General features: G+C 37.1%; 3 protein-coding genes across 3 annotated transcripts; all 3 read left to right on the forward strand.

Annotated features, from left to right (window-relative positions):
• The first annotated feature begins 3,021 nt into the window (after nucleotides 1-3,021).
• LOC110727306 (pentatricopeptide repeat-containing protein At5g47360-like) lies at nucleotides 3,022-12,973 on the forward strand. Its single transcript, XM_021906868.1, has 2 exons — nucleotides 3,022-5,889; nucleotides 12,160-12,973. Exon 1 carries the CDS (start codon nucleotides 3,307-3,309, stop codon nucleotides 4,741-4,743), a length of 1,437 nt encoding a protein of 478 aa, XP_021762560.1. The 5' UTR covers nucleotides 3,022-3,306; the 3' UTR covers nucleotides 4,744-5,889; nucleotides 12,160-12,973.
• Nucleotides 5,039-5,761, forward strand: LOC110727385 (histone-lysine N-methyltransferase family member SUVH2-like). Its single transcript, XM_021906948.1, has one exon. The coding sequence runs from the start codon at nucleotides 5,039-5,041 to the stop codon at nucleotides 5,759-5,761; it is 723 nt and encodes a 240-aa protein (XP_021762640.1).
• Nucleotides 12,974-17,825: 4,852 nt separating the features above from the next.
• On the forward strand, nucleotides 17,826-19,884 carry LOC110727386 (protein FAR-RED IMPAIRED RESPONSE 1-like). Its single transcript, XM_021906949.1, has 3 exons — nucleotides 17,826-18,437; nucleotides 18,867-19,027; nucleotides 19,179-19,884. Exons 1-3 carry the CDS (start codon nucleotides 17,826-17,828, stop codon nucleotides 19,882-19,884), a joined length of 1,479 nt encoding a protein of 492 aa, XP_021762641.1.
• The last annotated feature ends 5,487 nt before the right edge of the window (nucleotides 19,885-25,371 follow it).

A 25,371-nucleotide genomic window follows, 5' to 3' on the forward strand; every position in this document is an offset into this window, starting at 1 on the left:
GTTAATTACAATGCTGAGCAAGATTAGTCATGAGTCTTAAGACTCCACATGACATCATCATCTTGGGTCTTCAGACAAGACTCTTTGTTTAATCTCATTTTTCTTGAGAAATCTTAGCTAAGTCTCAAGTTGAGTCTTGAAAGTTCAAGACTCAACATAACTTAAGATTTGAGTGTAGGCCTTTTTTTTTTAGAGTAAAAAACAAAAATTAAATAATATATAATATATAATAATATATGGTATGAGAAGTCTTAAGTGAGCTTAGGGCTAAAGTGCTAAATATGAGTGAGTATCGTATTAAAAGAGTCTTATATTACCTAATACAATGACATCATTTTTAACAGGACCTATCAAAAAGTGATGTCATTTTAAGTCTTAAGACTTTAGAATTACCGGTCAAAATTATACTCATCACTTCACTAACCACACACAATAATATCAATTTTTTTTCTTTGGGATATAGAATTAGAACGATCCTACAAATGACTGTCTTTAATTTGGATGTTAAAAAAGAGTGATGAATGATTAAAATATTACTCTCTCATATTTTAAACGATTTTTAAATCCGTAGGAAAATTCTGATGGAATTTAACCTTTTTCCAACGGAATTTTATTTAAAAAAAAAAAAAAAAAACAAAACTAAACCTAAACATTTAAATAGACGGACCCCCTCCCCCATCCCTATTCATTTCTCTTTCCTCTCCCCGCCTCTCTTCTTCTCTTTCTCTCTCCTCTTCTGGTTCTCCTGTCATTCTACTTCTCTATTTTTTCGGTCTCCTCCTTCTCTCCTCTTGTTTATTACAATCCTAGATTTGCTTTCTCTCTCTTCTCAAAATGCTCATTCGGCCTTTCTCGGTTTCTCTTTCCTCCTTTAGATCCGGCGTTTCGCGGTTGGCGATGTAGTGGTGTGAAGTGTCCGCCTCTGCTGGTGGTTTAAGCCCAAGCAACAACGACAACGGCTTCTCGTTGGTGGTGTAGATCTAGGTTTTTTTTTTTTTTTTTTTTTTTTTTTTTTTTTTTAACAATTTAGATTATAATTAAATTTTGATATAATTGTAATGTTATTTGAATAATTTCTGAAGATAATTGTATATTTATCTATTTTGTTTGATTTCAATATTTTTTTTTTTTTTAATTTTTTTCGATTTTTGGTTGTTGTTGTTTCGATTTGGGGGGTTGTGGTTTCGGTGGTAGTGGGTTTGTGGGTAAGGGAATTGGTTGTTGTTTTGGTTTTTGGTGGTTGTTTTGGTTGTTGTTTCGATCTGGGTTTTTTCGGTGGGTGGGTTAGGTGGTTGGTCAGGGTGGGTTTTGGTCTGGGTGGGTTGGGTGGGGGGGGGGTTCGGTTCGTGGGTGTGGTGGTGGGTGGTCTGGGTGGGTGGTATAGGTGGGTGTGTTGGGTGGGTCGTCTGGGTGACGGTGGTGGGTGGGGGTGGTCTGGTGTGTGGGTTTAGTTTAGGGTGGCTGGTGGTGGGTGCTTTTTTTTTTTAATTTTTTTATTGAATTTCCCGACGGATTTATATTTCGTCGAGTTTCTGACGAAATTTTTCCGGTGATGGAATTTCACTTTCGACGAAACAATTCCGTCGGAAAATCGCAAAATTCCTACAAAATATTATACGACGGTGCATTCTGACGGAATTCCGTCGGAAATCGGCAGTTCTAACGGATTTTCAGTATATTCCGAGGGATTATTTCCGTCATTGATTAGCTGTTTTCTAGTAGTGATATACTACCACTAGGTAAATTTACAAGTTTGACAAAATATACCTACTAACATATTCATACGAAGTATATATCATAAAATTATTAAAATCTATGCATAAAGGAATGGTTATGTTCTACCAGATTAGTTATTAGTTGCTCTGGTCCTCTTTTGTGAATCTTTGATTCATGTCACGCATGCGGCATGCGCTACATATCATGCACTAGATATATTCTTATCTCCCATTCTCCCAAATGGTTTACCTTTTAACTTGTTATGCAATGCACAATTGAACATGCCGTATTTCCATGTTTCCAAGCTCCATTAAACGAGCACATTAGCTTAATATCCGTACGAATATGAAAACAGAACATAAATGAACAAGGCTACAAGGACACATAAAAACCAGAGCTGATCAAATTGGGCCCGACCCAATTTTGGTCGAGCCATAGGATAACATTTCAGCCCAAAGTCAAACCAAATTTATTATTTTTAGGCAGGCCATGGACAAGTACTTTTAACATTTTTAGATTTTTTTAGGCCTGGCCGAATATGGTCCAAAATACCGCTTGGCCCAGCCCGAATTTATGGGTTTGGGCAAGGATTTTCGGCCCAAACCTTGCCCTGACCTAATGAAATGCTTTTTAGCCTTCTACCTGCCCAATGATCACCTCTACAAAAAAAACTAAAATGAGCTTAAATGATACTATTAAGTATGGACTATGGAGTAATTTAGTTTGATATCCCCCCTTTTGGCCCCATTTCTAATTTTCTATACCCTTACAAATAAAGCTGTCATGGGCAGGGTTGGACCAAGTCCAATTCGAGGCAAAAAAAGTTGCTCAAACCAACCATTTCGGGTTAGGCTACATATGATCATATCTACTTACAAATTACAATCAGTTTTAACTCTATAAAAACAGGTTTTCGAGTGTGTTACACAAAACCAAGACTAAATTCCACTAACGTTAGCGGCTTTTTAGTCTCCATCCTACGAAGTACTACTGTATTTAGTCTAGGTGGTAAAACGCAAATGACCCAAACCTCACTAAACTGAAATTTAGAACTCCTTTTCAGATCGAGAGAAAAAAATGGCTAAATTTTCACTTTTCATGGGTGAGACTACTAACACCATTAACAATTTTACTCTCAATAATAGTTATTTTACTCATTTATCCTCCAAAATATGTCAATTAACCTGGTGTTAGTACTTTTACCCTAAAGCCGCTATTAGCAATTTTGCCTATTTTTTTCTCTAAAATATGCCAACTTTACCCCTTGATAGATGATGTTAATAGGATGATTAGATTAGATCATCAGATAAACAAGTTACTCCGTAAATCAACGGATGCAAGTATGCAACAAGTTTGAACACATTACCAAGTTAAGAAGCACAGCAACCGCTGGCAAGCGCGGCTGTTGCGGCGGACTAGCCATCACCACCACCACCTCTGTCTTCTTCCATACATTTCCTCGCAGTAAGATTTTAATATCATTCAAACTGATTTTTATATGTTCCCTTGATCTCGCAGAATCACACCAAGGTAATTTTCGAGTCCATTTTCCTTGTATTAGCTCATTAAAATTATCTTCTTCTTCCAAAAATGGCGATGTCATCAATTTCTCGCTTTTTCACCTCCGCATATAGGTTAAAAAACCCACCATTTTCGCTCATTACAAGAATCAATTTTTCAACAGCAGAAGAATTTTGTACCCACCTCATAAATTGCCCTCAAAACCCTGAAAAAATCCTTGTTAATGTTAATGCTCAATTAGATGTTCAATGTGTTACTGCGGTGTTGCGTAGATTTTCCTTAAATCAGCCCCAATTAGGTCTTCGTTTTTTCATATGGGCTGGTTTACAGCCTAAGTATAGGCATACTCAATATATGTATAACTTAGCTTGTAAGTTGCTCGAAATTCGTCGAAACCCGGATAGGATTAGAGAGATTATTGAGTGTTATGGGGTTGAAGGGTGTCAAACTAATGTGAAATTGTTTAAAGTTGTTCTTAATTTGTGTAGAGAAGCTAGGAGTGCTGATGAGGGTTTTTGGGTATTGAGAAAGATGGGTGATTTTGGTTGTCAGCCGGATTCAACGATGTACAATGTGGTTATTGGGTTGTTTTGTGAAAGGGGGGATCTTGATAGGGCAATGGGGTTGATGAGAGAGTTGGAATCATGTGATTTGTGTCCTGATATGATTACCTATATGTCAATGCTAAAGGGGTTTTGTTTTGCTGGGAGATTGGAGGATGCTTGTCAGTTGTTCAAGACTATGAAAAGTCATGGATGTGTTCCGAATTTGGTGGCATACTCTGCACTCTTTGATGGACTTTGCAGAGCTGGTAGTTTCGAGAGAGCGTTGGAGTTGTTGGGTGAGATGGAGAAAGAAGGCGGGGAGTGTACACCGAATGTCATTACTTATACATCAATTATCCAGACTTTGTGTGAAAATGGCAAGTCAGTTGAGGCATTGTCGCTATTGGAGCGTATGGAGAGTTTTAAGTGCCATCCTAACAGGATTACTATGAGTGTGCTAATCCAAGGTCTTTGTCGTGAAGGGTATATTGACAAGGCATTTAAACTTGTTAATGATGTAGTTGTTGGAGGTCAAGTCTCGAAAGATGAGTGCTATAGTTCTCTTGTGATCTCCTTGTTATGGATCCAAAGATTTGAGGAGGCAGAGAAGCTTTTCAGGTGGATGTTAGGAAGTGCTGTGAGGCCTGATGGGTTTGCATGTACTGTCTTGTTGAAGGATTTGTGTTTAAAAGGAAGATTTTTTGAAGCATTTGGTCTATGTGAGGATGTTCTGAAGAAGGGCTTTGTACTAACAATTGATTCTGATATATACTCAGCCCTACTTCTTGGTCTTTGTCAGGAAAACCGTGTGGAAGAGGTAGGAAAACTGGCCAATTATATGGTTGAGAAAGGGGTAACAATCAATACCTCTTACATTGATAACATTCACAAGCACCTCAAAGGATCAATTGAGATGGCGGGCTCGATAAGGTTCACAGGATGGTCAACACCAGAAGCTTGAAGGAGGTAATTTGGCTTTAGAAAGAAGTATGCATTATGGTATTGAAATTAGAGTGATCAGGGGTCTTAAATATGAGGGTAGTCTTACTACTAAAATTTATGTTTATGATGGTTTATATAAAGTTGTTGAGTCTTGGTTTGATGTTGGTAGATCTGGTTATGGTGTGTATAAGTTCAAGCTTTTAAGAATTGAGGGTCAACCTGAAATGGGTAGTACCCTATTGAAATTGGCTCAAAGCTTGAGGACTAGGGCACTGCAGGTTAGGCCTGTGGGGTAATTTTGTCTCGACCTTTCGATGAAGAAGGAGAATGTGCCCATCTTTGTTTTTAATGATATTGATGCCGACAATGACCCGTTGTACTATGATTATTGCCCCACGGCAATTTTCCCTGCTTTTGTGTATTCAGGGGGAACTATGGGGTGCAGTTGTATTACTAGTTGTCATGATGGGTGTTTGTGTGCAATGAAGAATGGAGGGGAGATTGCTTATGATAATAATGGTTTTTTGCTTAGAGGGAAACCTTTAGTATTTGAATGTAACAACAATTGTGGTTGTCCTCCTAGTTGCAGAAATCGTGTGAGCCAGAAGGGGCTGAAGCATAGATTGGAAGTGTTTAGGTCCAGGGAAACAGGTTGGGGAGTTCGGACTTTAGACTTGATACATGCTGGTGCATTTATCTGTGAATATGCCGGGCTTATTCTTACAAGGGAGCAGGCTCAAGTTTTCTCCATGAATGGAGACACACTTATATATCCTGGCCGGTTTACAGAAAAGTGGGCTGAATGGGGGGATCTAACCCAAATATATCCTGGTTATGTGACGCCAACATATCCGTCTATTCCTCCATTGGATATTGCCATGGATGTTTCCAAAATGCGAAATGTTGCTTGCTACATAAGCCATAGCACTTGTCCCAATGTGATGGTGCAGTTGGTGCTTTATGATCATAACAACATTTTGTTTCCTCAATCTTATGCTATTTGCAATGGAGAACATCCCCCCGATGCGGGAACTTAGCCTTGATTATGGTGTCGCTGATGAATACACTGGAAAGCTCTCAATCTGCAACTAGATTTGTTTTTTTCTCAGCTGTCCCATCTTTGGATGTGGTGCAGTGAAGTGCGTTGAGAATATGATGCAGTAAGGTAATTTTTCTATCTTCTATTTTCTTTTCCTGTCTCTAATTGGCAATAGTTATAGTTCACATGTGTTGTACTATCAATCCTTTTTCATTCTTTTACAGTTTTAATTCCTGTAGTTTTGGGATGTGTATTCTGTCGTGTTGTGTTCAAGCATTTTCTCATATCTGATATGAACTTTTTCTGGAATTATAGAATATCTAAAATTAATTGCACAAATAAATTTCAGGTTTGTTTATGTTGTGAATTTCATCTTGATTTAGACTTCGTGGAATGCCCAACATGCTGGTTGATTGCTGTATATTTGCTTAAGCAGTCACAAGCTTGCTAATGATTATAGCCATTATTTAATCTTCTTATTTTTATGCTTTACTTTTCTATCTCCTGCCGTGTTCAAAAAAGGAGAAAGGCCATATGGCTGATTGATATTACATTTGTGTATATTTAAAGGCCAATTTCTTATAATTTTATCTTTTCTTGCATTTTTAAATTTTTTTTCTCGTTCGTTCCTTTTTGGTGCTGCTTAACATGACACATTGATACCACATTGAACAAGTGGGGAATGTTATTATTATCTTACTTCTGACTAACTCATGACTAGCAGTAATTTCCATTGTGCAAGAACCACATTTAGAAGCTTATGAGTTATGACGGATGATGAGCTACACTTATCAATTTGCCCCTGTGCTGTTAAAATTTCAGTGTGAACTTTAGAATCACCTGACTCTAAATCCAAATAATGCAAGTGTCCTGTCAGAATTGAAATGTTATAAGATCTTCAGATCCTCCTCAAATAATTTTTTTAAGACCTTTGTATGTTTGAGTCTCCTATATATGCTATGGTCATAATTTATAATGTATCTCGGAGGATGACCATCATAAATCAATTTATTTATTTTTTTCTGCGATGTAAAGAGAGTTGTGTGAGGAAATGGCATGTAAATGTTGTCATATCCAGTAAGTTTACTTCCTCCACCTTTTTGTGATGTCATTCAGCCATATTACAAAGTATGAATAATATAATTGGTAGGCCTCAATTATCAAAATTTTAGCAGTGTGCAAAAACATTCAGAGTAGTTTTTTGAACTTTAAAGTCCAATAGGGCATATCAAAATCAATGTCAAATTCACTTTTCATCCACGTGTCTAAGATTGCTTTACGTGGCTGTTAGATTGGAAACTGCCTTTTTTTATTCACTCTCTCCTGTTACACTCCTTTCCCACTGGCCAAATTTGAAGTTCAAGCCCTTGGGTTTAGTTGCTAAGCTTATGAGCTTTCAGATTGAAATACGCTGAATAATCTTTTTGAAGAAAATGATTTTGGAGAAATTGTCTTCCAATTTGTTTTTGATGTGAATTTGGTCTCAAGATGGCTATCTGGTTTAGTTGATCCCTTTGCTTGAGGAAATGTAGGTTCTGAGCTCATATTCCGATTTACCCCCTCGTTCCCATCTTTCTTGGGCGGTGGGCACATAGATTTAGGAGAGAATTGTTGGTGGTCTTTTTGAGTAATGGTGGATAAAAAAAATTGGAGTGTAGTGTTTGTTATATTTTTATTGACATGAGAGAAAGTGTTGGGCCTTTGAGTAAAGATGAATAAATAATGAAGAAGTTGTACTATAGATTAAAGCATTACAGAGTATATTATTTGGTGAACCACTGTACCCAACATAATTTGTATGAGATGTTTATTTGGGATAAATTTAAAGGGAGAAACAGGATTTATTTGGGGGATTGTAGTTGGTTTGTTGCATTGCTCTCTATGTAAATATGCAGACTTTACAAGATGCATCATGACAAACATTCCCTAAAAAATGTATAAATAAAAGCTTGCAGCCATAAGTTTAGTATTAGAAAGCTCTCTAGATTTGTTCTTGACTGAGCTGCTCTTCTTACTAGTAAATCTTGAATGGGAAAAAGTATTTGTAATGCAACACAGCCACACCTGGACAAATCTGAAACAAAAACACTCTAAATAATCAGTAATCGATTCTGGCATAAGATATATATAATTAAGTAATACTTCCCTCTATTTCTTTATAGTTGCAATTCTTCCCTAAAATAAAAATGTCACAAAAGTTGCAACACACTATAAAAGGAAGGTTTTTATGGTAAAAATTGTACTATTACCTTTATTTAAAGCACATGGCCTACTTAATTATATGCAAGTTACTGGCTGTACTTGCGGTGCCGAAATGAAATTACAAGGAAGGGAAAGAAAGACAAAACAGGAAAAACAGTAATAGAGGATTTGAGAGCAATGTAGAGCAGTAATAGGGGCTGTATCAATTAGCCAGAGTAACCAATCAATACAAGCAGACCTTCTTTTGAGAGGAAGGCACTCTCCCAATTACTTCTCAATTTTCTGGATGTCTTCACTACACCCCTGGCTGGATTATTTATACTAATTACCAACTCCTTACATTCATCCCCCCTAATCATAACAGAAAATATTCCCTAAACCAAAAGGACTAATAAACCCCTCTAGGATAATAACAGAACACAATCTTTATTTAATAAGCATAACAGAAAAGTGACAGCTCAGCACAACTCCCTGAATTTTCTGTTAACCTCCTTGCTTCTTCTTGCGTCTAGAATATGTGGCAATGATTGGAGGCCTCGGCCCATTCCTAGCATTATACTCCTAACAACCGCTTAACCCCATTTTAAGTGTATTATATCATGTGAGGTCCACTTTTCCTAAATACCGTGATAAAGTGTGTGTTGTAACTATAAAGAAACGGAGGAAGTATACTTTTGAACTTTTATTACAAAACAATGGCACGAACACCGGAAATTCTGCTGTCAACTGGATGTGAAACAAGTATATGCACAAGGCAGAAACTCAAACTTGGACATGGTAATTCAGTGCCTTTATTGGGAATATTGTTGTTGAGTGAGTAAAGAAAGTTCAACCTCCTTACAAAATACAACACAGATTTAGAACCTGGGAAGTGGAGATGTGATGCTGTTGGGGTTTAATTTTTTGGAATGAACGATCCTTTCTATGCATCTTTTTGAAGTGGTAATTGTTGTCGTTTTGGGAAAGGATTTCACAGTTTTGGGCGTATATGAAGTGGGCATGCAAACATTTGAGATTTCTTTAATAAAGAAAGAAAAGAATTTGGATCGAAAGCACCTTTGAAAATATCTTAGATTTTTGTTTCAAGAATAGGAGTTTGAGATGAAATATCGGAAATAATAATGTGGGCACATGCTAGGATGTTTTTAGTCTGTTTTGATTATGTAGGACTCTGATGCCGGCCTTGTTGGTCATTTTAGAAGCTGAAAAACCTCTATATAGCAACTATCATGTTTTCGAGTGTTTTGACACCAGATCCATATGGTGGGCTCTCGTCTAGTGGGGCAAGGGCACTGGTCTTGTGCAGACAAAGCTTGTGAGCACATAGCGTAGGGAAAATAAGGATGATGGATACTCTTGGTCATAGCGACAATACTGGGGTCAAGGGTTGATCAGGGCTTGTGATGGTTGAGCAAGTCAAGGGTAGATTGGGGCTTGTGACGGCTGAGCAAGTCGAGGCGGGCACAAGCGGAACAGTCAACGAATTTATCTGTTTTAAGGGTCTCTTGTGACTGTATCCGTTTTGGTGCTTTATACATGTGACAGAATAATATCTATAAAGGCCTACAACATCACAAAAGTTTTAAAGCAATAAGCAATAATGAGTAGGAAGTTTAGATTTCGTTAATCTCTTGCTCCCTAAAGAGCTTTATTTTGGAAATACAATGTTTTCCTAATGAATGCTGGATTGAATTACACATAATAATTCTACCTAGAGCCTTGAAATGTCCTAGAAAGCATTGAATAAGATGTCATGTTAAAAACTTCTTCATTATAAATGTGATTGATTTGCACAAGGATAATCATACTTGGAGCTTATTATATTATATAGTGATTATATTCCATTGCTGTTTATTATTAGCCTCAGTGTTCCACCTGTAAAGAAAATACAGAAAAATCATTTTTGTGCACCTTTAAAACAACCAATCTAAATCCTAGAATGGCGAAAGTATCAAATCTCCTTCTACTTCACAACAAAAAGGAAGTGGTGAAGAATGTGTAAGTTTGTTTAATTGTATACTCAGTCAATTGTGTTCTCACAGTAAACAAAGGTTTTAGCATAACATTGTTTCCAAGTTCTCATGCTGATGGCTTACCATCAGTGATCATGCAAATTTGATGGTTGTAAAATTTTTTTATTAGTTGCCCTTGCTGTCACCAAAGTAACACCTAAAGGAAACAAGCTCATATGTGCAGTCTGCCACATAAGAGGATATATTGTAGGAAGATTTAAGGGGTGTAAGGATCAGAGCTGTTGAGTGGTATTCTACGGTGAGTGATCTTTAAGGACCTCTTGATACAACTTATAAAGGTTACTGTAGGTTGTAATCTTTTGTAGACTCGGAGCTGCATTATTGTGCTTCCGTCTTTACCACATTAGCAATTTACTCTTTGTTTTTGTTTTTTTGTTTTTTGTTTTTTGTTTTTTGTGTTTTTATTTTTTTATTTTTTTTATTTTTTGTTTTTTGTGTTTTTTTTTGTTTTATATTTTTTTTAATATTTTTTTTCTAACCTGAAACAATCTACAATCGCGTGGAGTTCTTGTCTAAATTTTTTAGATTCCCATGGTGCTCAAGTGATAAGTTTAAATTTGCTCTTTCTTTTTGGAGAAATATTCTTGAATTTCAGTGAAACTGATGGTCATAGGAGTATGTTATAATTTACTATGCATTCTATGTGTTTAATGCTTTGTGTGGAATTTTTTTGTGAATCCTTTATCAATATGTAGGCTTATCTTCTATGTTGCCTAGACTCGGATTTGGGTATTGTGTCCGATACTCAAGATTGTATAAAATTTCATATAAGGCAACTATATATTTGGGTATCACGTTGTGTCAAAGTGTCTGAGGATCCAACACACGACACCTGACGTACTGCAGGGTTTTGGAGTAACATAGCTTAACTTATTTATTCTTGGTTAGCGATTGTAGTGTTCTTAATTTATTTCACATATGAATGCACATTGAATTTTTGTTTCTGATCATATGTTATTTTGGTAAGACTTCGGTGTTTCTCAATTATCTTTCTCACGTGCATGCTTAGTCTACATGAAGTAGACGACTAGGTGTTGTCCTAGGGTGGTGTTAAAGTGAAAGCTCATACATTATCAGCTGTTGCATTTATGCAGCTATATTTTGGAAGTTTGGAATCTTTGAGGATTGATTAAGCTATTATCGGAACCTATCGATGACTCTGCTGTGTACATCTGTGATATTTGCAACTGAAACCTTTCGTTTCTTCTTTAAGTCTCCTATTTATGCAGAGATACTGTTTCAGCTTCTTCTACTTATGGAGCAGAAGCTCGTTATTTCTTATTTGTACTTGGAGTCTATATCTAGACAAAGGTTTATCTTGAAAGAATTTAGTGACTTATAGAGCATAGATATTCAACAAGAATGTATTTGGTTATTGCTTTATTTCGATCCACGAAGATGTACATGCATCCAATGATCTAGTGAGATTGATTTAGCAATTCTTTTCTAACTAGGACGCTGACCTAACCTGAGAAGTATCGTAACTTATATAATACATTGTCAATTCTAGATACGTGTGTGTGTGTGCGCGCGCTAAGAATAGCTTCTTATTGGTGGCTTGAGGTCAATGATGTGCTAAGAAAAGCTTCTTATTTGTAGCTTGAGGGTTCTTGGCTTTTCTTTCTTTGCTATACAAAGGATAGTGTTCAACTGCAATATTTTCTTTTCTTATTTTGTTGAGCATTGTTACCGCTGTGTGAATAACACTATACAAAGGATAGTGTTATTGCTTGCGATTGCATGAATCTAATGACTGAATTTGATATCATGCAAAATATATGTATGTTTCATTGTTGGAGGTGGTTGGGTGTCTTCTGTTGTCAAGTCATCCTAGGGCGCTCTTAAGTGATAGAATCACTTATATCTTAAGTGATAGAATCACATAATAAGTGACTATTAGCATTTATTATTGTTCTGGTATTACTTTAGTGAATGGGCTATATTGGGATTAAATTTTTGGCCAGGTGCTTGTATTAGTAGACTTTGAATGAAGTTTGTTAGTTCTATGACATGATTTGTGTTCATGATAAGCAACAGCTTTTGGACAGTTGTGTATCCATGCATGTCATCATAATTTGTACTGAACGGGCATGTTGGATTGTTTATCTATAGTATGTTGTCATAACAAATGATAGCTAATATCTGAGTCCTTTATATGCAGATCTACGTGGGTTTTTTGGGCTTTCACATCACACAATTTTGTTCAAATTTCCGGCAGTCATCTTTTGCAATGTAAGATGGAAGACTTGACATGCCATTGGTTCACCAAGATGATAGTTGTTATGTTGGAATTTGGTTCTGCCACAATAGGTATACCTACCAATTTTTATTGATTTGGATGTTGTGGAGATGCTAAAACCAGTGATGGAATTTTGAAGAGTTGACGGAAATGGAGCTTCAGCAATTAGAATTGCTGTGCAGCTTAATTTCTCGATGGAGATTGTTGCCTTTGCTGCACTACACTTCTCGAGTCATACTTACCCCTTTCAACAGCTTGTTTCAACCTAAGCAGAAATGTTTGTAGGCTGATAAGCAGGATTGTAATTCAGTATGTCGACTGTATATATGATGTTAAGATTGCACAAGTGTGTGTACAGTTAGTGATTGTGTTTATGCTTGGGGTAGGTGGTTCGACTAATCCCTCTGCTTGAGGGGTGCTCCATTTTGTCTGTCATCAGATGTGTAGGCGCGCAGGTCCTTGTAATTCCCGGAACTCCGGGAGGATGTCATGTAGTACTTTGTTTAAAAAAAATATATATAATCCTTCTAGATTTTAGACATTCCCTTGTCTTGCTGTATATATTTGTACAAAAAAATGGTTATTGTGATCTTAGGCTAAATGATCCAAAAATATATTTAACTTGTTTGATGTTACAAGTTTTATTTCAGAACAATGGCTTTATTTCCATGATTTGGAAATAATTCACATTGTTTAAACCTCTAAAAAACAAGTACTCCCTCCGTCCCCGAAAGAACGACCCTTTTGGCCTAATTCTAGTCCCAAAATGAACATCCCATTTGCATTGATATACCCTTCAATTTGCAATAATATTTGTGCAAAATTAGTTTCCCCATGCAAATTTTGCTTTTTCTATATGCTTTTTACTTTCTCTCTCTACTTTTTTGCAATTCCCATGTAAATTTTCCTTTTCAATGTACTTTTATTAGCTTCCCTATACACTCTTATACTTCAACTTATGTTTCTTAATACCCGCGAAATCAACCCAAAAGGGTCGTTCTTTCGGGGACGGAGGGAGTATTAAATGTAATTTCATCAGATGTCCCTTGTAATAATTATATGGTTAGTATTATGGAGTAATAATAATATGTTGGGAACTCTAGGAACATGTAATTAATCAATAAAGAATTGTGTGCATGCTTAATTTATTCAGTCAGAACCTCAGAAAGAACATATCTGTTAACTGGTGGCAATCGTGGCATTTTTGCAAAGTGTGCCAATCATTTAACATTGATGGATTTGATTGATTACGAAAGCATGAAATACTCCGTATACAATCAATTAGGCTACCCAAATTTAACGACGAAATAAATTAATAAATTTCTTGCTTTCAGAAAAAAAAAATAAAAATATCTAGAATTTTTGTATAAAATGATTCTCAACTATTACTCTTCATTTTCATGTTTTGTCGTGAAAAGTAGATTATTTGAAAAAAAGTTGCACTGGTTTTTTGAAATTTATATTTTTTCCGTTTCATATTTTTTGCAGCATATAAAGTATTAGTAATTTTGTAAACATTTTAAGGAAGAGATTTGAGGTAGTAAACGAGCAAATTAATCAAAATTGAAACACAAGCTCTTTATGAGAGTGTTAAAAGGGGAATTATATGTTAATGATGTTAAAATTATAATTTGATCAATTGCACTTTTAAATCTCTTCCTCCAAATGGATTCCAAGAGAGTGTGTTATAACTTACAAGTAATATAAATTAAAGGAAGTGTATAAAATATAAGGTTATAATATGGTGCAAAGCGTTAAAGCCGTGCTATATAAAAAAAAAAAAAAAAATTAAAGCGTCTAAGTCGTGCACTAGGCACAAAACCTTGGCACAAAATGCCGCTCATCCTCAAGATGAGAACTCACCAAAACGTGGCATTCATTGCTTGTACGTTAGTTTTTTACGTCTAGAGTGTTCGTCAATAGGAGTTTTCTTAAAATGAAGGTTTTTTCATCACGGATCACCCTCTTAAACATGTTAATGTGTTTATGATTCACGAATTTGCATCACTACTTTGCATGTTTTTATGAATTTTCCACATCATGGGATTCTAGCTTTTCCAAACGTTAGCTGCTGTTAGGGTTGTCTTTACAATCCTCACTCAAAACCTTAATACAAGTTATTTTAGTTAATTTCAATTTAGACCCATTAAGTTTATCTTAACTTAGTCCAAAATTAAAAGGCCTAATTGGCCCAATCAGATACTTAAAACGCCTAGTAAAAGTCCTAAAAACAAGATTAACTTATCCCTAGTTAAGTTAGTGCACACACCTAACAATACCTAGGTTCCAGCATAGCATACCATGGTTTGATCCAGCACAACACGCTAGAAATAACATGGATTTAATTACCCTTTACCAAAAGAATCCAATGTATATGATGAGCTGACATGCTAAGAAATAGGTTATTTTCTAAATCATATCAAACATATTTTATTAAACTCAAGCAAAATACTAAAAGAAGCACGAGGTCAAACCACGAGGAGAGGGAAGCAAGTTGCAAATAATCTACAATTAAGCTAATCCGAAATTGAGGTTTAGAGAATTGAACTAAAACTAATCAAGTAACGATCAAGTAAGGGAATAACAAATTACAATCAATATAAAGCACTAGGGAATCAGGATCCACATGTATTCCTGATTAACAAGCAAAAAATGGAAATCAAGCATTCAATATAATGTATAGTAACGACTAGTAGTAGGAGCAATTGGGGGCATATCTAATTAACGTCCTCAAACTATCTAACCTAAATCCCTTTATGGTAAGACAAGTAAGAGGAAAACATAACCAAATTCTCAATCAATAATGATGAACTCAATATCAATTTCCATGTCAATCAAATTCAATCATGCAATCAAGGGGGCCAATCCAATCAATATAAGCATCAAGCAAACCTCACCTAATCAATCTAATTACCATACAAGAATCACTAAAACTTCCAATCAAGCTCAAATTGATCAATCCAACATGTTTCACCCTAATCCCTAGCAAAGAATCTACTCACTAGATCATGCCATAGAGAGGGAGAGATGGCGGCTAAAGCAGAAGAACAAGCTTGAGTGTTGATGGAAGAAGTGAGTGGATAAAGATCACCCCGACTATTACATCTCATGAGAGGCATCCCCATCTGAAAATCCTTCACAGAAAACCCAAAAGGATCAAATTCAACTGAAACAGAATTATCAGTTGTAAATTTTCGAACAGAAATTATATTTATGATGATTTTGGGAGCATGAAGGACATTATTTAACGATAACGGAAGATTTGAACGAAGAGGGTAAACATGCCCATAACCATGAACTGGAATTGAATGACCATTTCCGATAATAGTACCACTAGAATTATTGCTCAAATTAAAATAAGACGAAAATTACTGTTCGAGGATGTCATATGAGACGTTGCACCAGCGTCCATATACCAAGACGAATCAGGCAGATTAAGGGTCATGGTGTGCATTGCTGAAGCAATGTCCGTGGGAGCATAAGTGGACTGACCAATTGGAGAAGAGGCTATATAAGCTTGCTGAGGTCTCGAACCCAATACGCCAGGCCCACAGTTTGCTGGTGGACGTGCCCAACCCTGCGAGGGAAATGGGCAGGAAGGAGCAGTCCATTGTGGCCAACCCCATTGAGGGTATTGAGGCCAACCAGGATACCATTGTTGCTGCTGTTGCTGCTGACCGGAACCCTAACCACCATTGCCCCGACCAGATTTACCACCGGAACCACCACGGCTTGATTGAGTTGACCACATTTCTTCATCATCATCGGCAGACGAAGAAGCCTTTTCTTTTTCTTTTTCCTTGCCTTTGGCAGGAGGAATAATGTTCTGTGTCCATGTAAATAGTGATGGAAATGTGGTTCTTGATATTAAATACTGTGAGAGCAGGATGAAAAGAGTGTTTAGAAGACGACATTGAGGCTGCCGGAGAAAGAATAGAGAAGAGGATGGGCGGAATACAAAGCTAGGGCGTAGCGGAAAAGAGATCGAGAAAACCCTAGTCTCGTGATACCATGAAAGAATATGGGGAATATTTTCCTTCACTTCCTCATTCAATCACGTATCAATATATACATAATACAAGCATTTCTCTTGGCTACAATCTAGGAGAATTACCCATTCCACTTCATACATTTGACATTCCCGCTTTCGGTTCAAACATATCAACATCGCACCGCCCTTTGCAATATTTAGCCCTCAAAACTCTAGCCCAAAGTGCATTAGGATTAGCCCAAAGAAGGCGGAGTTGGCTTGCTTATCAGACATGATACCGATACCACCCTTAGCAACTGGCTTTTGCAGCATCTCTCAGGAAAGTAAGTGTACCCTTTTGTGTTCATCGTAGCCTCCCCATATGAAGCGTCTTGTTTTCTTATCAATTTCCTCACAAGTACCCTTGGGAATCTTTGCGGTTTTCATATAATAGAGGGCCATGGTGGAGAGCGTGGACTTAGCTAGAGTAACTCTACCCACAAGCGATAAATATTTCGACTTCCATTCTGCTAGGCGTCGATCTATTTTTTCACATAGATGGCTGTACGTATCTTTGGTTATGCGACTTGTCAAGGTCGGCACACCTAAGTACATACCCAAATCTTCCGTTCTTTCTACCTGCAATACTGAACTTATGTTCTCTTGGTCAGATATATTGATATTCCTTGTAAAATAAACTCTCGCTAAATCTCTGTCACTCACTGTGAGAAACAGAAGCGTTTCTCACAATGGCATTTCGGAAAAAAATCGAAGTTTTTCACTTCGTGACTTGCTGACTCGGATTTGCCTATGTGTCAAGTTGCTGAGTGTATCTTGGAGTAATGATGAGTGGGGACATCCTTCTGTCAATCCGTAACAGAGATGGCGTTACCTTCTTGACGTTTTGGCAGGGAAAGTGTTCACAGCTTCCATACCCAGGTTCCAGTTAATAAACAAGCCGACATCAATTAGCAGGTAGTTTTCAGTTCTTCACACATCGTCGACATATACAGGTTTCCAGACCCAGTAAACAGACCCACGTGGAAAAAACGCACATCTTCGAATTACGAGGTAGTTTTCTGTTCTTCCAGTTGTGAGTTTTGTTCTGTTGTTGTCTTGGTGCGCCAACAATTCATGAAATTGAATTCATATTTGCAACCGAAATTGGAATAATTTTGAAAGAAATGGGATAATGAGGATTTTTGCATCTGTTAAAATGGGTTTAAGGCTGCCGGAAATGGCCAGAGGATTTTGTTTAAAATGCAATTTTTACTTTTTGAAAACAACGTGTTGTCTTCGTATGCTATGAAAAAAATCCCTCTGTTGATTTGTGAGGTTATTTGAAAATTGGTTGTGTTGGTTGTTGAATTGGTTGGTTGATTGGTGTTGGTTGGTTGTATTTCTGTGTTGGGTTGAATTTGTGCTGTGAAAACGTGTTGGTTAATTTGTGTTGAATTTTTTATTATAATTATGTTGGTGTTCTGTATTTGATGGGTGAATTGTTTTTGATGGAGAATATTGATATTATGGAAATGGAAACAGAAAGCGCTATAAGGGGTAGTGAGGTTGGTGTTGGTGATTGTGTGGCAGTAGAGTTAAGTCTCGGGGTAACGTCCATATGGAGGAGGGTATAGAAGACATAGTTGTTGCAGGTAGTTGTGCAGATGACATGAATGTTAGGTATTTATCCCCCGTGAAAACAATTCATTCGACTCACACTGTGGTTGGTAGCAACGAAATAGTTGTAGTTGTTGAGGAGCCTAAGGAAGGGATGGTTTTCCAGTCTTGGCAAGAGGTTGAAGCCTACTATAAGGACTATGTTGAGCAGATGGGGTTTGGAGTGTCAAGGGCTCAAGGTGTAAATTCTAAGATGGGGGACAAAAAAAAAATCAAAGTGATGTGGAAGTGTGAGTGTTGGGGAAAACCCGACATGAGGGCTAGGAGGGAAGCGAAGAAGAGGGCAAAGGCAATGGGTCTTGGAGGTTTAGGTGGCTTAAATAATGGGGTGGTATGCAAGGATGAATTAAGTGGTACGAAGAGGACTTCGAAAAAGTGCGAATGTGAGGCTCGTGTTTATGCTAAAGTTAACGAAAATGGCTTGTGGGAGTTGAAGAGCGTGCAACTAGAGCATAATCACGAGATTAATCCGGCAAATTCCAAGCTTGTGAAGGAGTACCGCATGAAGCAAATGACCTCCGCAGTGAAGAAGAGGTTGTTTGATTTCTATGAGGTAGGTGTACCAATTTCTCAAATACACGGTTGCATGGCGACCAAACGAAACGGTAACATGGCTCTCATAGTAAAAGATTTACAACATGAGGTGTACAAGGCTAGGCGGTTGAAGATGGTTGGAGGGGACTCGGTGGCAATGATGGAGTACTTTGAAAAAATGCAATCCGGCAACCAAAAGTTTTTCCATGCTCAAAGTTTGGATGAATAAGGGAGGCTTAAGGATGTGTTGTGGGTGGATGCAAGAAGTAGGGTAGCTTATTAGGACTTTGGTGATGCGGTTTGCTTCGACGTAACATACCTAACAAATGAGTACGAGCTCCCACTTGTGAACTTTTTTGGTGTGAGCCACCATGGGCAATCGTTGTTGTTAGGATGTGCTCTTGTTTCACATGAAGAATGTGATACGTTTGCGTGGATATTTTGACAGTGGCTAGCTTTCATGAAGAATCGAGCTCCTAAAGCCATATTGACCGACCAAGCGGCATCTATGCTGAGGCCCCTTGCTGAAGTCATGCCAAACACAGTGCACTGTTGGTGCATATGGCATATCATGAGCAAGATCCCTGAGAAACTTGGCAAGTGTGCACGGTATGTTGTGAAACTCCTCCTCCTGCCTTTACAAATTTCAAGGTCTTGATATTAGTTTCAAAGGCTTAATAAACTGATTCCCTTATTAAAGACAAGCTTACCTGTTGTTGATGTTCTGCTGTTATCTAACCTTTTTCTTATTTTTGTCTAGTTACCAAGAGTTCGTCAACCCCCTCAAAGAGCTGGTGTATGAGAGCTTTGACCCCAAGGAGTTCCAAACCCGATGGGCAGAGTTTATTGCTGAGTATAAGTTGGAGGACAATGAATGGCTACAGATCCTACACAAAGAGAGTCGTATGTGGGTGCCTGCGTTTGTGAAGGACTTTTTTTGGGCTGGTATGAAGACCACACAAAGGGTGGAGAGCATCAATCGGTTTTTCGATGGCTATGTTAACCGCAAAGAAAAACTCCATGAGTTTCCTCAAAAGTATTGCATGGCCTTGGATCAATGCGTTCGAGATGAAGTGAGTGCAGATGAGCGTTGCTCGAAGTACCTTAGGAGGTTGGTTAGTGGATTCAAAGTAGAAAATATTCCAAAATTATACACGGACAACAAGTTTCAAGAAGTTCAAAAGGAGTGTACGAGAATGATGTATTGCAACGTCCGAGGAGAGAAGGTTTTGTCTGAAAACCTTATTCAGTATTCGGTGGTCTATCTTGTATGGATAGTACCTCCCGGTGCGAGTGAGGATGTCATTACAAATAGGCGAAGAACCTACAATGTTACTTTCTGTCCAATGACACAGGAGGTGCAGTGTGACTGTAGGAAGTTTGAGACAAGTGGCATACTTGCAAACACTGTATTAGGATTCTCGATGAAAATTTGGTTGAAGATCTACCAGAGAAGTACGTTGTAGACCGTTGGAGGAAGGACATACCCCGGAAGCACACTTGGGTGAAGGTGGCCTACCATGATCCGGGGGACACGGTCAATGTGAAGAGATTCAACAAAATGATGGGAATATTAGAGCCCTTATGTGAAACCGCTGCCATGGTGGACGATCAAACGGTCCATATGGTAATTGAAACACTATCAAAGCTTCAATTAGCTGTTAATGAGCGTAGGGACAAGAAGAGTAAGGAAATTGTTCCTGTAGTTAGTACACTGACATCAGCCAGTGAAGGCAGAATGTTTTCCTCTGTTAGGAATCCTGCTCCTACTGCTACTGCCGTAGACTCCTGTCCAGCTGCCATGGACCCTGTTATTAAAGACCCTATAATTAAGAAAAGGAAAAGGGGCAGGCCTAAGGGTTCAAGGCACAATACATTAGCTGAAACTGGCTACAAGAAAACCAACAAGAATAGGAAGCCTAGCCCGGTTAAGATTTATGCTTTCTTCAATATTTAAAGGGTCTGACTGCTTATCCTGTTATTATTTTCTGACTGCTATTATATCTATATCTATAATATACAAGAGCATGTAGGAAATGGTGTTGAGTAGGATGCAACAAATGGTGTTGAGGAGGAGGATGCAGGAAATGGTGTTGAGGAGGATGCAGGAAATGGTGTTGAGGAGGAGGATGCAGGAAATGGTGTTGAGCAGGATGCAGGTGTTGAGGAGGAGGAAATGGTATTGCAGGATCTGGTGTTTAGGAGGATGTAGGAAAAGGCAAGAATGGCAGGAAATGGTGTTGAGTAGGATGTAGGTGTTGAGGAGGAGGAAATGGTGTTGCAGGATCTGGTGTTTAGGAAGACAACAAAGGGGAAGGGGAAGGGGAAGGGGAAGGCAAATACGTCTTCTTGGAAGCTACCTGTAAGTATGAATACTAAATTTATGTCATTTTACTTCAGTGATTATTTATATCACATTTAACCCATCACACCTCTCACAGGTGAAGCAGAAACGTCTTGATGAACTAATGGCCATTTCGTGACCATTTGAGTTTGCTAAAGTAACTATCATTTACTTGAATATTAGTGTGATTGGTGACTCCATATTAGTTGCGTCGTTAAATTAATATATTCTGATCAAGAAAATATAGCTTGTTGTTACGCGATCATATGAAGACCGTTTATTGTTTGAGCATATGAAGAAATGCATATTTTAAATAATAATATGATATTTTAAACAACATTAAGGGAGCTCAACCTCAAATGCATTAACAGTGCCCATAATACGGTCATCATTGGAGTCATCAGCAGCTATCAGCATGGTTCGAATCCACCATACGAGGATCCCAGAACACCACGGTGCCTCAACTACAGGTTGTGCGTGGACTATGCAAAGTGGACTTGCTTTTATTTCTGTTTTACTTTACTTGGCTTTAATTTCTATTTTAATTCGCAAATTATATTCTGTTTAAGTTGCAATGTTGAGACTTGAAGTACAACTCAAAGCCTTGGCACTAATAAGTGAACCTTTGAAACTAATTTCAAGACCTTGAGAATCCTTATATCCGAAACGATCGCTCCTTCAATAACTTAGCATTGAAACCAATTTGAACACTAGAAATTATTATTATTAACTTAAAAATTATCATGATTAACTTATCGTTAACTTAGCATTGAAAAATTACTCAACGAACAATAGAATTAATCAAGCAACCCAAGTACAATTGGCTAAAGTTTAGGCGTGGCTAAAATTTTCCGCAGAATATCGTATTCAACGACATGCCAGGTTAATTTTCCTGTTTGGCTGTGAGAATAGACATAGTCATTGAAGTTCATTTTATTATAAAGGGTTCGTGTTGTACTGGAAATAGTGTTTGTTGGTTAAGGCAGTTGTTGGTTAAGGCAATTGTTGGTTAGATTCCATGGTGGGAATGAAGAAAAGATCAAAGAGGGTAAGGTAAAAAATTGTTTGAACTTGTAGTGTGCAGTGTGAATTTTGTGAAAAACAAAAAGTCCCACATTGGTGGGGAATGGAAGTTTGTCCTCCTTTATTATGGAGAATGTGGAGTACTTGGGTGTGGCCCAAGGGATACCCACATTTTGTGGAGAGGGAGGACTTACCTACCAGGCCAACCTATCACACACACACACGCGCGCCGATCCAGCATTAATCGAGCCGGGCTGGGTTGGGTCGGGTCGGGTCGGGTTTATTAAGCAAACTTAATTTTTGCACGGTTTTTTGAACAAGGCTTAGTGGCTTGATTTTTGTTAAACGTTTTTGACTTGACTGATTCTCTTCATAACCGTTTTAAGACTCATTCAACATTATCGTTTTCTAATTAATTCCAGAATTAATGCTACCGTTTTCCTTAATTTCTGGTAACCGTTTTGACTGGGTTAATAACTGTTTTAATTGACTGTTTTGAAACCGTTTTTGTTTAGAAAACTGCCGTTGAATTAGTACCGTTTACTGAGTTAATGGTGCGGTAATTTTGCTTGAAACCTTTTAATCCGGCTTATATATACGACATTCTTCGGAGTTTCAAGGTACACCGAAAAACTATTTTTCAATCCTCTTTCTTCTAAAACACAGAATTCGAGCACTTTCCATACAGTTTAGGTGTTTCGTTGCCCGGTGGTTTAGTGCAAAGCCATCGGTACATAATTTCTTTATTCAGAGAGACTGTTTTATCCTGAGGGACATCCGGTTACGTACGAGCTGCTTGCACAACTTCAAGGTAGTACCATGAATGTTCTTATTGTTTTTGTTCCTGTAGTTCTGCTTACAACAATAATAAATGTTTCATAGGGGCCAAACAAGTCACGACAATCGAAGCCAATTATATGATGGTTCACTGCTCATTGTCAAATTACTGATTGACTATTTGGCAATTCGGTGTTCCAAACGCCGTATAGTACGTCCTCCGACACTGTAGTGCCATTATTATCCTTCTCATAGAAAATTGTACAACAGCAGTCCGAATGACATGCTTTCAAATATCTCCGACACTTTGGCATTGAGTTGTCATTGTCAACAATATTTGAATCATGAGGAAGTGTGTCATTGCCATTGCATTGTCATTGTCAAAAAAAGTATCACGTAAATTAAGGTGAATTACCATGGTGAATCCATGTCATATCCTTTAACCACACTCATACTTTCAAATATCTCATACACTCATTCATAAATCGTATCTGCAGTGTTGGTAATGCAATTGTGATGGAATAATAATTCTTAGACGGAGCTTAGAAGGATTCAACAATTCACATTGTATATATATTCGGGTTTATAAATTTGCGTTTATGAGGTTTATAAATAACTGGCACTAGAATACGATGGTAATTTGAGTCGGATAATAAAATGTACAAGTATAATTTAAATTGGTATTTATGTATGTAAGATAATATGTAAGATAATATCTAAAGGATGTTATTCGATCATAGCCCGAACCCTTATGTTGAAATCGGAATGGGACCTAAACCGTAAAATCGTATATGTAAGATAATACGTAAAGGTTGTTATTCGATAATAGCCCGAACCCTTATGTTGAAATCAGAATGGGACCCAAACCGTAAATTCGTATATGTAAGATAATATGTAAAGGTTGTTATTCAATCATAGCCCGTTATGTTGAAATCGGAATGGAACCCAAACCGTAAATTCTTTGAAACCAATACTCAAGTAGAAGAACAATTTTAATGGAGAAACACCCTCAAATTAACTTAAATTGATGAATAATTTGACCCACTTATCGTTTATTACCCGGATCGTTTACAACCCGAATATTATTAAAACCGCTCAAGAATAAACAGAAACCGAATCGAACTGATAATTATTTAAAACGAACTGAAACTATCCTATTTGAGCTGATTTAAAATCATATAGTCGCAAATCATATACTACGTAGTTGACGCAACTATTCATATGTATTCAACTATTCAACTATTCATATGTAAAAACAAAAAATACTCGAGATTTAAGACCATATTATTGGAGCAATTCAATGGAATAGTACAAAATTACAATGCTCCTCAAGATAGTTTGTATTAAATAATTACATAACCTTAGTACGATTTAATAATATCATTTGTAACAAACAAATTTTCTAAGAATATGGATCCTTTAATAAAAGAAAATGTACTATCAAAGTGCAATGTGAAAAAATGAAAAGTACATTTCGATCTAGTAGATTAGATAAATCTAACCACGTTACCTGGATGACGACGAGGGAAAGTAACTAACAACGTTGCTTCGTTCAACTATGAGCGAATCAACAATTGTTTAATACCGTTACTTGCTTTTAAATTGGATAATATAATCAACTACAAGAGCAATGAATGGAGCATCGATACTTCGATCAACTTGCACAATATAATCATCCAAAGGAGCAATGAATGGAACATCGATATATAGACGAACCATAAATCTTACAACGCTAGGAGGAACAACAACAACAACAATACGATCAACTCGGGACGAACAGTAGACTGATGGAACATTTGGTTTTCGATGCTGAACTAGATAGTAATACATGAACGGTTCGCTAGTTCACGTACTACATACCCGATTTCAATCAACTAAAAAACTATTATTTAAGCGAAGTAATGTCAATTATTAAATGTATAATTTAGAATAGAAGGCGGATTACAATTTCCAAAAAGTAGTTACATTACTAGATTTGCATAAGAATTTAATCCAACAGCGTTTGATCATATTTAAGGGTTTAGCCATTAGGGTTTGAAGGGTTTAGGGTTTAGGGTTTGGAGGGTATGTAGGGTTTGGAGGGTTTGATTTTTGATTTGTTCTTTTATTACTCAACACAATATTCAGTACGATGGGGTTGAATCTGTATTGGGTGGTCCCACTTTTACCCCGTCGCTATTTTAATTTACGTAATGTTTGCACTTGTAGCATTTTTTGGGAATCTTGTTTCCCCTTATTCTGAATTGCTAAAAACTTCTTTTTATCCAATGGTTAATAGCTTGTGGGTAATAGCTAGTTAATTGATGGAACACCAACAACCTAACACCAACAACCAAAAATATGAGCTTAATAGGCTTTGGTGAATTTACACGTCATTATCATTAATATTTTTTTTCAGCAGGTTTCCTATATTTTGTAAGTAGTTTTATAAAAACGCTTAATTTTAAAGAAGTGTGATAATAGGGTATACAGTTGCAGCATAATTGCGTAACAGATTAATAGTGTAGTAGACAGATTAATAGTGTAGTAGACTATATTAGCATTCCAGTATTTGAACAAGTTACAAAGAACTCTTTCTTAGGATAAACAATATGAGCAATTATCAGTTTAGCATAATTTATTACAGTTAGACAAATTTAGTTAGGCAAATCATGAATAAATGATGTTTTAAAGACTATCGACAATATATAGTCGAGACAAGACAGATGGACTACTAAAATAGAAGCTCTTGTCGGGTGTACACCATTATACTTTGAACAAAAAATGATATTTGATTAGCTAATCTGAAGAGTACAACTCAAATTATTGA

The sequence above is a fragment of the Chenopodium quinoa genome, unplaced genomic scaffold, assembly GCF_001683475.1.
Source record: "Chenopodium quinoa cultivar QQ74 unplaced genomic scaffold, ASM168347v1, whole genome shotgun sequence".
In the NCBI taxonomy this organism is placed as follows: domain Eukaryota; kingdom Viridiplantae; phylum Streptophyta; class Magnoliopsida; order Caryophyllales; family Amaranthaceae; genus Chenopodium; species Chenopodium quinoa.

What these genes read in the sequence shown, in the direction of transcription:
- LOC110727306 (XM_021906868.1), top strand. Translation starts at nt 3,307, where the DNA reads ATGGCGATGTCATCAATTTCTCGCTTTTTCACCTCCGCATATAGGTTA.
- LOC110727385 (XM_021906948.1), top strand. Translation starts at nt 5,039, where the DNA reads ATGAAGAAGGAGAATGTGCCCATCTTTGTTTTTAATGATATTGATGCC.
- LOC110727386 (XM_021906949.1), top strand. Translation starts at nt 17,826, where the DNA reads ATGGAGGAGGGTATAGAAGACATAGTTGTTGCAGGTAGTTGTGCAGAT. An exon ending in GGTTGTTTGATTTCTATGAG is followed by an intron (nt 18,438 to 18,866) that starts GTAGGTGTACCA and finishes ATATTTTGACAG; the next exon opens with TGGCTAGCTTTCATGAAGAA. An exon ending in AAACTTGGCAAGTGTGCACG is followed by an intron (nt 19,028 to 19,178) that starts GTATGTTGTGAA and finishes ATTTTTGTCTAG; the next exon opens with TTACCAAGAGTTCGTCAACC.